This window comes from Squalius cephalus (assembly GCF_949319135.1).
Source record: "Squalius cephalus genome assembly, chromosome: 4".
Classification (NCBI taxonomy): Eukaryota; Metazoa; Chordata; class Actinopteri; order Cypriniformes; family Leuciscidae; genus Squalius; species Squalius cephalus.
In genome coordinates, this window is record NC_137125.1 from 53688223 (window position 1) to 53701047 (window position 12825).

General features: G+C 34.1%; 1 protein-coding gene across 1 annotated transcript; it reads left to right on the forward strand.

Annotated features, from left to right (window-relative positions):
- Window positions 1-10909: 10909 nt before the first annotated feature.
- On the forward strand, window positions 10910-12457 carry tmem229a (transmembrane protein 229A). The gene has a single exon (XM_079869520.1). The coding sequence runs from the start codon at window positions 11117-11119 to the stop codon at window positions 12059-12061; it is 945 nt and encodes a 314-aa protein (XP_079725646.1). The 5' UTR covers window positions 10910-11116; the 3' UTR covers window positions 12062-12457.
- The last annotated feature ends 368 nt before the right edge of the window (window positions 12458-12825 follow it).

Below are 12825 nucleotides of genomic sequence, written 5' to 3' on the forward strand. Positions count from 1 at the left end.
CTAGCAACATGCTTAATCGTTTTAGCAACTGTTTTGCATCATGTTAATTCATGCTAGCAATGTGTTAAATAATGCTAGCAATGTTAATTAATGGTAGCAACATCCTAAAACATGTTAAATCATATTAGCATCATGCAAATTTATGCTAGCAACTTGTTTAAACATGTAAGCATCATGTTAGCAATGTATTAAATCATGTTAGCAATGCTAATTCATGGTAGCAACAGCCTATAAAATACTAGCAGTATGTTAAATCATGTTCGCAACATGCAAATTCATGCTAGCCACGTGCTACACCATGCTAGCAACATGTTAATTCATGCTAACAATGTGTTTAAAATGCTATCAAAATGCTTAATCATGTTAGCAATTTGTTAAAACATGCTAGCATCATGCTAATTCGTGCTAGTAATGTATTAAATCATGTTAGCAATGCTAATTCATGGTTGCAACAGCCTATAAAATACTATCAGTATGTTAAATCATGTTCGCAACATGCAAATTCATGCTAGCCACGTGTGCTAAACCATGCTAGCAACATGTTAATTCATGCTAACAATGTGTTTAAAATGCTAGCAAAATGCTTAATCATGTTAGCAATTTGCTAAAACATGCTAGCATCATGCTAATTCATGCTAGCAATGTATTAAATTATGTTAGCAATGCTAATTAATGATAGCAACATCCTAAAAATACTAGCAGTATGTTAAATCATGTTAGCAACATGCAAATTCATGCTAGCCACATGCTAAACCATGCTAGCAACATGTTAATTCATGCTAGTAACATGCTTAACCATGTTAGAAACTTGTTAAAACATGCTAGCATCGTGCTAATTCATGTTAGCAATGCTAATTCATGATAACAACATCTTAAAACATGCTAGCAGTATGTTAAATAATGTTAGCAGTGTGTTAATTCACACTACTCACATTTTGTTAAGAAAGTGCACAATCTTAATGATTATTATGCAGTATTTGCCCATGCTGGAAGGATGGCAGTTAAAACTGGGAATTAATTTGAGCGGAGCAGATATCTGTAATTAGATTTGGAGAGACGATGAGTGCTCGTTTTCCCTGTCACTGCTGCCTTATCTTAAAATGCTAAATTATTTCATCATCTCGGTTGAGCAATTAATAATAATTAACAAAGAGAAATGATGGTGCAAAAAGCATGTGAAAACGAATGCCCTGACTTGACAACAAGGCAAATGTGTTTCTCGTTTGATGGATGTGGAGCTGCTGAGGAAGCTTGATGCAAATTGTGAATCAGGTCTAATTGCTGACATTAGTTTGACATTCTTCTGGCATTTCAACCAAACGTTTCTGAAAAGGGGATATGAAATATCAGCCTATGCAGCTTCAGATTTGTGCATTTATTATGAGTAACGCTGTGAATAACAATCGAGTTCTCCAGGGTGAGCAAATGAACACTCGACCCGGCAACAATGCCTGACCTTCACTGAGCCAAACCTCTGTCCTCTGCACATTACGCTCCGTGTATCTGAACTCAGCATGGCCACTCCCTTCTGATTTCAATATTCATGTCTCGATTATCTTTATTCAACAATTGTGTGGATTCTGAAATGTCAGCAGTTTGAGACAATGTCCATCTCTGATGCAGCACCGCTTTGTTCCTTCTCTCAGCAGTTTTTGTGCATTTTAATGAACAGGATTTTAGCAATCTTTTGTGCTTTCCACCCATTCAGGCGTGAAATCGATTAATATTGCGGAATTTGTTAGGCAAGCCAATTTGTCAGACTGCAGACTTTGCATCAAACTAGTTATTTATATTCTTAAAGATGCAACATATGACTAGAACAATGCAATCCCAGAATGCATTGCATGGAATTCAGTGGAAAAATTTACAGTAGAAGAAGTATCGCTGCGAAACTATTATTAAAGTCTAAGTAAATATTGTATACGGTTAGAAGATGGCTGTCTCTCATGTGACCTTGTTATTTGCACACGCTGTGACTATACAAATCACAACATGTAAATAGGAAAATGTTGGCGTTATTTTGTCACTTATTGGGAGCAGTATGCTAGCTGGAGCCATTTACCTCCAGTCTTTGTGCTAAGCTAGGCTAGCGGTGGGTGCGTCAGACAGAGTTACGGCACGCACGGAGATGAGAAGGGTGTGTATGGACTTATCTAACTCTGGGGAATAAGCTAAAGTCCCAAAAAGTCAGCGTGTTCCTTAAAACAATATATTTTCTTGTAAGAGTGAGATGTTATGTCATTTAAACAATATACTTTCTCAGAATAATTAGATGCTATGTCGTTAAAATGTAAATTTCTCTTTAAAACAACCTATTTTCTCGTAATAGCGAGATGTCGTTCCAACAATATATTTTAATGGCATTTAACATAATTTTAATGACAACACCTTGTTATTACAAGAAAATGTTTTAATGAGAAAATGTAGTTTTAATGTGAAAAATGTAATTTTAACGACATAGCATCTCGTTATTACGATAAAGTATATAATTTAAACAACATAACATCTCATTATTATGAAAAAAATTGTTTTAACGAGAAAAAGTCACTTTCACGATATAGCATCTTGTTATTACGAAAAAAATTTAGTTTTAACAAGAAAATTTTTATTTTAATGACATAGCATCTCGTTATTACGATAAAATATATAATTTAAATGACATAACATCTCGTTATTATGAGAAAAAATTGTTTTAAGGAGAAAAAGTCGCTTTCACGATATAGCATCTCGTTATTATGAAAAAACTTTGTTTTGAACGAGAAAATATTCATTTTAATGACAGCATCTCGTTATTACGATAAAATATATAATTTAAATGACATAACATCTCATTATTATCAGAAAAAAAATGTTTTAACGACAAAAAGTCACTTTCACGATATAGCATCTCGTTATTACGAAAAAAATTAGTTTTAAAGAGAAAATTTTCATTTTAATGACATAGCATCTCGTTATTACAATAAAATATATAATTTAAATGACATATCTCGTTATGAGAAAAAATTGTTTTAACGAGAAAAAGTCGTTTTCACGATATAGCATCTCGTTATTACAAAAAAAATGTAGTTTTAACGAGAAAATTGTAATTTTAATGACATAGCATCTCGTTATTACGATAAAATATATAATTTAAATGACAACATCTCGTTATTATGAGAAAAAAATGTTTTAGCGAGAAAAAGTCGCTTTCACGATATAGCATCTCGTTATTACGAAAAAATTTAGTTTTAACGAGAAAATTTAAATTTTAATGACATATCTCATTATTAGGATAAAATGCATAATTTAAATGACATAACATCTCGTTATGAGAAAAAATTGTTTTAACGATAAAAAGTCGTTTTCACGATATAGCATCTCGTTATTACGAAAAAATTTGTTTTAACGAGAAAAAAAAAATTTATGAGAAAATTTTTATTTTAACGACATAGCATCTCATTACTAAAAAATATATAATTTAAACGTCATATCTCGTTATTATGACATAATTAGGCGGTAAAAAATGTTTTTATGTGGCAGCAATGCACCACCATAGGTTTTAGTTTTAGTTAACTATAATAACGTTGTCTGCGTAGACAGCAAGTCAGCTCACTAGGTTTTGAAACACAATGAACAATCAGTTCATTTCTCAGTTGTCACTAAGTGGCCATTTCCTGCAGATAATCCAGTTTCTGACGACATCACATCCTGCCCCCGTGACCTCTCAATGTAAACCAACACTAACCATCGATAGTAATGTCCATCTTCAGCTAGTTAAAGCGTCTCTGTGCCCTTACTGTATTACACGAGTCACTCAGGCTGTCAAACAGAAACGCCAAAAAGCAAACGCCACTGTTTCCATTCCTCAAATTGCAATCAGACTTGAGTTTCACTTGATGAATAACAAAACAAGCAAAAGATTGAATGAAGGAATAGATTATCACAGAGATGTGAGGGTGGAATATTTTAGCTTTTTTGATCACTCTGAATATGCTAACAACTGCTTAGCAAGTTCAAAGCAAGATTCATCTTATAGCAAATATATAATGATACCATTCATTGGGCTCAGAAGGATTTTTTTAGGCTTTTGAAGTCTCTTCTGCTCACTGAAGGTGATGATACACACTGGGCAATGCTGCCGTCAACGTCTATCTGACGTATCCAGATAGAAATTTATTGCCCATTTTCAATGGGAAAGTGCCCAAGCAACAAGATTGCTCAAAAACATTGCTCAAAAAGTTGCCCTGTGTAAGGTTGCAATTATTTGATCAAAAATCAAGAGTAAAAACAGTAATTTTGTGAAATATTATGTTGGCTTGACAATCAACGTATTGGACTCCCGAACCAAATTCCCATAGACTTTCACTATTTAAGTTATCACAAAGCTTCCTTCATGCGATGTGCTAGCAACATGCTAACCTGTTAAAACATACTAGTAACATGCCAATTCATACTAGCACGATGTTAATTAATGTTAGCAATGTGCTAAAACATGTTAGCATTATGCTAAATCATGGTAGCAATGCATTTAAACATCCTAGCAACATGCTCATTCATGTTAACAATGTGCTAAAACGGGCTAGCAAAGTGTTAAAACATGTTTGCAAATTTGGTAAGACGTACTACATGCTTATTCATCTTAGCAACTTGATAAAAATGCTTGCAACTTGCTAATTCATGATGATTCATGCCAATTCAATGTACTAAAACATGCTACAAACATGTTAGCAAAATAAATCTGAGACATGTTTACAACAGGATCAAATTTACTAGGCTTTGTCAAGCCATAACCATTAGTTTGTCCTGACGAACTTACAATTTTAAATAACTGTTTTCTATATGAATAAAGCCTATAGTAAAATGTAGCCTAATTTGTTCCTGTGATCAAAGCTGAATTTTCAGCATCATTACTCCAGTCTTCAGTGTCACATGATCCTTCAGAAATCATTCTAATATGATGATTTGCTGCTTAAGAAACATTTCTAATTATTATTATTATTGTCAATGTTAATATTTTTGTGGAAAATGTGATTCTTAAACAATAGAGAGTTCAATAGTTCAATAGAAATATTTTTTGTTTATCATTATAAATGTCTTTGCTGTCACTAGTTTTAATCCGTTAATGTGCCCTTGCTGTACAAATAAATAAATAAATAAAACTTTGAACAGTAGTATATCAACCCTCTCATTATAGTGATGAATTTTGCATATGCAAGTATGCTCTATTTCTAGTGATATTCTACATCCTCTGACAGTTCGTTCTGTATTCTTCCTCTATTAGCAAGCGTTGCTGTTTTGCACGTTTGACAGGTTGTTCTCGCTCAGCTTCGCTCACATGAAACGCGTCCTTTCAACCTGACATGCCTTGAGTTCAAACACAACAACATTCAACCTATACTGTAGTTTCATGGCATCTCATTAAGAAAAACACATGGTTATTATGTCTTATTTCTCACACAGGGCTAATGCACTGATGAATCTAGATAAAGCAGCGCTTGTGACGCACGTTTAGACCGCTGAGGAAACACAGAGCCTAAACACATGCTAAAAGATGATCTGGCCTCAGCTGTAAACATGCAGACTGACCGGATGTGAAACTGTGCAGGAGAAGGACTGCGGTCTCCATGGCGATGACCTTGTGCTGCTTTAATGACCTCTGAGATACTGGATGAATTACAGAAGGAGCTTCAGTCCACTCACGCTCGGCTCTGATCTGTCTAACACGGGTGCCGTGGAAATCATTTAAAACCTCTTTTTTTATTGCATTTTAATAACAAGACATAATTTACATACAGGAGTACATATGACCATACATGTCAGGGGGAAACAAAAGGGTGAAAAAACGAAGAAAGAAAGAGAAAAAAAGAAAAAACTTGTGCCTATTAAACAGCTGTGTAGTTTTCCTTGCTTTTAAGTTTTTACATTTGGATATTGTTTCTAAATATATTTTAATATCAATTATTAAAATATATTTGATATATTTTAATATATATTTATATTTAATATATATAAAATATATTTTATATATATATATATACAATTATATATATATATATATATATATATATATATATATATATATATATTCATTGTTCAAAAATTGGCATTTTTTCATTCCATTTGACTTTATGAATATAGTAAGAGCTAAATATAGTACATCAAATATTGTTTCTAAATATATTTTAATATCAATTATTAAAATATATTTTATATATTTTAATATATATTTATATTTAATATATATAAAATATATTTTATATATTTTTTATATATATAAATATATATATATATATACAATTATATATATATATATATATATACACACACACACAGTATACAATTTTTTTTTTTTTTTTTTTTTTTTTTTTCATTGTTCAAAAATTGCCATTTTTTCATTCCATTTGACTTTATGAATATAGTAAGAGCTAAATATAGTACATCAAATATAAACAAAAGATCTTTATCACCATCAAATGAAAAACATTTTAGCATAACATCAACTTCTTCAAAGTTAACAGGAATCATCGCTTTTCTTTATAGGTAATTATTACTGAGTTCTTTCCAGTATATTTGGGTCTTGTGACACTCCTAAAAAAGATGATTAATCGTCTCAGGGGAAATTTAGCAAAAAAACACAAATATCTTCCAAACGCTGTACCACAAGTGACTTAAAGGAGAACTTGGTAACTTTTTTAACTTAATAAAACTGTCTAGAAATCATTTGGATGGTTAAACAACCTGTTCTGGTGATATTGGTGACTTTCCCCGCTCCCCCCAGCGTTCCCAGGCGGAAAACCAACCTTGCAACTTGGGGACTACCGTCCCGGCAAAATAGAAATTGGAAGTCTCGTGAGAAGCGAGAACGAGAACGAGAACGAGCGCGAAACACGAATCGCTTTACGGCATTTCAACATAAACACACACGCATGTATGATGTATTACCAGATTACCCACCTCGGTAGACTTAGCTCCACACGATACAGTTGGCTTGCTCCGATCAAAACAAACGCACATGAGCAGCGGTAGAGAGGGGGAGGAGGCCGCCGCAAGTGAGTTTTTTACGACCGTGTTGTGACATATACGCCCCCCCACAGCTATAGGGGGAGCTCGTGGGGAAAACATGCGACAACAAAAGGGAAAATCAGCGAAGAAGTGACTAGAGTTCGCTAGAGTTGCCGAGTTCTCCTTTAATGGGTAAACTCGATGAAAAATGTAATATTCACATAATTTGTGATGCAATACTTATGAGGCGTCGTCCAAATTTTACTTCAAGACGTTTTTTAAATATCAAATTCCAGTGAGTATAACAGCAAGTCTACATTTAGATTGAGGAAGGGCATTAAAACCTCATTACGGATGCAAGCCTCAGTACGGGAGACCCGTGAAGTGACGGGAATACCTAATAACACCCAGGAACTGTAAACAAGAGTGAGTCTCCTCGCGGGACTCTTATTTCTCCTCCCCCTCGTGACCCGACTGACTCTGAACCAGACGCGGAGACTCAAACCAATAAGAGCCGCAAATTGGAGGAAATGGGATCTGAGATTGCATTTTTAGATATCTATTAAAATCATCCATGGAGTGAGTTCATCTTTTTCACTGACCTGAACAGATGACAACATCAGTCATCTAGACTAGAGCCATGTCTACAGTAATAAAAACGTATTTTTTTAAATCAACATCAAACCAATATTGACAGTTCTTATTATTTTTTTATGGAAAATTGCAGTATTTATTATAAACGATTTACCTGTGCACGTGACATCATCTCTTCTCTGCTGACGAGGGCGGGGCTCAACCTGTCACTCACATGAGATCAGCCAATAGCAAACCACAACCGTCCAATCAATTCCCCACAGACAAAATCAAGCCCCGCCCACATTTGTTCTTGTTTGAGAAGCCATTTCACCGGATATAGTCACAATAGAGAAGAGCGTACAAGCGGTCAGTTGTTAGCCTAATTTTAGCTTTACAAAATAGCTTGTTTATATTGCAAACTGGTATTTCTTAAAATATTATTTCAATTTATTGTTGTAATTATAAACACATTTGTTTGTAGCAAATATAGTTTTACCGTTTACTGAATTTTATTATTCTTAGGTATTTACCTACAGCGGCTAATGAATGGGAAGCCTTGCACATTCACAGAAAATAACTACTTTCCACGCTGCAAAATAATGGATATCAAAACAGAATATTTGCAAAATGTAGCTAATCGCTAAGCTCCGTCCCACTTTGTTACGTCACTAACTCAGGGTATGTTTACACGTTTAAACTTTTTATACGGTTTGGCCATTCATTTACACGACAGCGGTGTTACGGAATGAACTGTTAAACAAAATTAATTGGATATTATTCTTATATGGGCTGGAATTAAGTTGCAAAGCATTTAAATCTGCTTCTCCTTTTCTTTAAAGTCCCCTTGTGGTGAAAATCCAGCTTTTAATGTTGTTTATATGTCTATGTGGTGTTTTTAATATGCTTTAAGACAAACCATGTGTAAATTCATAAGTCGACAGCATTGCTGAGTATTTCCTCCTTAAAACTGCAGTGAACCAAAGACAGTCTCAAAAACACGCTTTGAAATCGCTGGTGTTTCTGACATCACAAACTACCTTGTAACCAATCACATCAATGTGTGATCGTCAACCAGTGGATCTCTGAGCTGAATGAGTGAGTGGAGGCGGGGCTCATTTGCATATGGAAAGGGTGTCGACTCGAGTTACATTCAAGATATTTTAAGGCATGATGAATTTTTTCCCATGGAATTAACGCTTAAATATGTCATTTTGTTGATCTAAAATGAGTTTTAAGGGATAAAAGTATTGACTACAGGGGGACTTTACAGAAACTACAGGATTAAAAACTGGGGACACGGCAAATTTGAATCGAGATAAACACATTGGAAAGTCTTATTTGATAGTGATTATAGCGGATGACATTAGTGTAAGTGAACATACACCATCCAAACACCCATTGACTTGCATTAGGAGAAAAAAAATTCTGATAATAGGCTACATTAGTAATGTTTCGGGTGAATTGAGATTTGATAATGGTGAACATTTGATGCTAATCTGAAATGCCGTGGCCATGCTGGGTTAAATTAAAGTGATTTATTATAATGTTCTGAACGATGTCATGCACCAGCATGCTGATAATGTGCCATTCACATTAAATTATTGTTTCTTTCCTAAGGGCAAAGATGCATCATGACTTTACAATGAGTTAAAAACGCGCTTTGCTTCCATCTAGTGTCGCTTTGAGGAACTGCAGCTAGGCCTGTGAAAATGGAGCCTACATTTGAGAAATTTGTTTGTAATAAAACAGAATTTCCCTTAAAAAACATTACAGTTGTCGTATGATATGTTTCACAATTAACAAAAATTACTCAATAGAAATTTAACAATTTTTACACATTTGTGTTGGATATAGTTGTTTGATTGACAGTGCCAGCGAACTGATAGTCTGTGACTTTTTATTTTTATTTTTTTGTCTGTGTGACTTCTTATATGGAGCCACTGAAGACCTCTGACCACTTGTTGTTGTCTGTGTATGCTGTGTCTCTCACAGATAACGGGCTGGATGAATTCTCACAGCTAATCTGTCACCTCCAAACGCAGCAGAGGAGAGCCGAGAACTGAGATGATAACAGTGTGTGTGTGTGTGTGTGTGTGTGTGTGTGTGTGTGTGTGTGTGATGTTGTTCAGTCATGCAGGAGAGTCAAGAGCTCCAGCCTCACTGTCGCATTTTACTGCTTTAGATTTTACAACAATTACGTAAATATGTGGAATCTAAAATAGCGCTTAATCAAGTAGTGTATATTATAATTATTGTAACACTGTTTCTAATCTGTGTGTTGAATTACACTTTACAATACCAAACTGATCAATGAGTTTGAGCATAAAGTGCTTTTAAATATGAATGAAAGACGTTTTAGCCCTGAGGAACATGTCCTGATGAGGGAATTGAGTTTTAAGTTGACTAATGTCTAGTCCCAAAGAGAGAGAGATTACTTTAGAAACCCAAGGGTCGTTTCCATGGTAAGGATAGTAATAAACTACTAGAGAGAGAGAGAGAGAGAGAGAGAGAGAGAGAGAGAGAGATAGTATTACTAAATAGTATTATGAAAATAATTTAAATATAATTTTTAAAAACTTTCTTAATTATATAATTTAATAAACTTGTATAAACAAAAAAATACAAAATATATACAGTATTATAAAAACTAAAATAATATTTAACAATACATTAAAGTTATCATATATAATTATTTATAAATAATATATTTATATATAATCAAATTTAGCGTAATAACATTTATAAAGTAGCATGACTAAAATTATATAATATCTTTCTAAAATAATAAATACATAAATAAAAATAAATAATTAAACAGTATTATTAATACTATTATTATAAATTATATTATACTGTATACTAGTATTATAAATTATAAATACTATATAATATAATATCTAATATAATAATATAATATAAAATATAGAAATAATATAGAAATAGACATATTTTTATGTATATAAGTATTACTAAACGATATAAAAATAATTGTAATATAATTTAAAACAAAAAATAACATTTATAACATCTAAATGTTTTTAATTATATAATTTAATATAGCCTATATATTTATAAAATATAAATACAAAATAGAATCAATATTTTCAAATATTATTATAAACAAAAATAATATTTTACAATAAAATAATTTTGATAAGATATAACATAAAAGTAACATTTATAAAAACTTCGATACAATTATAAATATAATATTTTTCCTTTATTTTTGAAAAAATAGCCAATACAAAAATAAAATAAATAATCAAACAATATAATATAATATAATATAATATAATATAATATAATATAATATAATGTTGTGAATAACTGTGTATGATGCGTATTCAGCACATGTAGATGAGTAGGACAGCGCCACCTGGTGGATGGTGTTATTACGGCTGTGTATTTTCTTCTCTTCTCATTCCGCTCCTTCCAATGATAGAGCAAGAATGCGGTTAGTGAGATTGTGTGCCTTCGCGGGGGTTCAGCGGGTCATCGGCAACTCAGATGACCTATAAACAAAACCCCATCGACATCTGAGAGTGTTTTAAGGAGAGATATGATGATGTCGAGCCCGGGGGCGCGCGACACAGCTCGCGCTTTACCGCAGTGGATGCGCATGTATTTCTACGGGATGCACGGAGTCACACTGGACATCCTTCTGTCCTCCGTGCGCCACTTCCAGGATCACAGCGACCTGCAGCTGCTGGGATTCTCCTCTCCGTACCTGTGCATCGCGCACTCCATCACGCATCTGCTCCTGGAGAAGGTGTACCTGCAGAAGCGATGTTTCCACGCGCGCCCGCTCGTGTTCCACCTCGTCTTCTACCCGTCCCTGTACATCTGCCTGCAGATCTTAATCGGGAATCTGGTGACCTGCACGGAGAACATCAGGGTGGTTTCCATCACGCAGCTCGTTGTGCATTACATGCTCGCTTTATACTTCTCGAACATCTTTCATAAAGGCGTCTTGCATCTGCAGTTTCAGAAAAACAGTGTGTTGTTATTGAGATCCTCGCGCGCGGACGGGTTACCCGGACTCCTGCGCTTCGTGTTCTTCGGGATGCACGGGTTTCTGGATGAGGTGGTCTTCACCTCTGTGTTTAATCTGTTCGAGAAGGAGGACCGAGTCTTGAAGGGCCACACATCCCTGTGGTCCTTCTTCATGTATGGAAGCTGCAGCTTCGTGGTGGAGAAGCTTTACCTGCACCTGCACTTCAGGAGAGGATGGAGAACCTGGAAGAGGCTTCCCATCTACATCTGCTTCATCTACGCCTGGGAGTTCAGCTGGGGCTTCGCTCTCAGGCAGTTCGGCGCATGTTCCTGGGATTATTCCCATTATCCCCTTAATTTCATGGGACTGGTGACCTTGCTGTATCTTCCTGGATGGGTTTGTCTGAGTCTGTATCAAGACGTCTTGTCTAATGTTCTGATGAGGGTTGTGTGTGGTGATGGCGAGGAGAAGGACAGATTGCATGCTGGACCAGGGAAAAAAGGCATTTGATAGTTTGATGCTTGAGAAAGCTTTTTTTTTTTTTTTAGTTAATATACAGTAGTCAACATTTGAAGTGGATCAAAAAAGTTCATCAAAGACGAGAACGGGTATTGTTCAAAATTCATGTATAACTTTGATGAAAGGTTTTGATCCAAATGTTGACTACTGTATATATATATATATAGGGGAGGCCAGGCTATAGTTGTCATTCCAGTGAATATCTAGTTTTGAGAGTCAGTTTCTGTATAGATGCACACCATAAAGCTCTTAATCTATCCGTTTAAACGGGGCATGTTGTCACACTGCATGGGGTAAGTTGACACAGAGTGAACCTGACTTCTATCAGGCGATCAATTTAAATAGTCAAATAATTGTGAAAAATCATGAAACCATAAAAATGTGTAAGCTAACATAGACAAATATAATTAAATATATAGGCTATATATAGTATATTATTAATTTGATAGTAATTCATCATTGTTATATTTTTATGTAATAATATCTTATAGTATAATATATATAGTACATTAGTAATTAAAATTAATAATAATAATAATACAATTAATTCTTTAAAATTACAACATTTTACATGACAGCTTGCCCTGATAAAAAATGGGACAACTTTATAAAAAAATATATAATGTTTTATTTTTTTTGGGACATTATCATATATATATATTATGGCTGTGAAATCGATTAATCGCATAACATAAAAGTTATGTGTGTGTGTGTGTGTGTGTGTGTGTGTGTGTGTGTGTGTGTGTGTGTGTGTG

What these genes read in the sequence shown, in the direction of transcription:
- tmem229a (XM_079869520.1), top strand. Translation starts at nt 11,117, where the DNA reads ATGATGATGTCGAGCCCGGGGGCGCGCGACACAGCTCGCGCTTTACCG.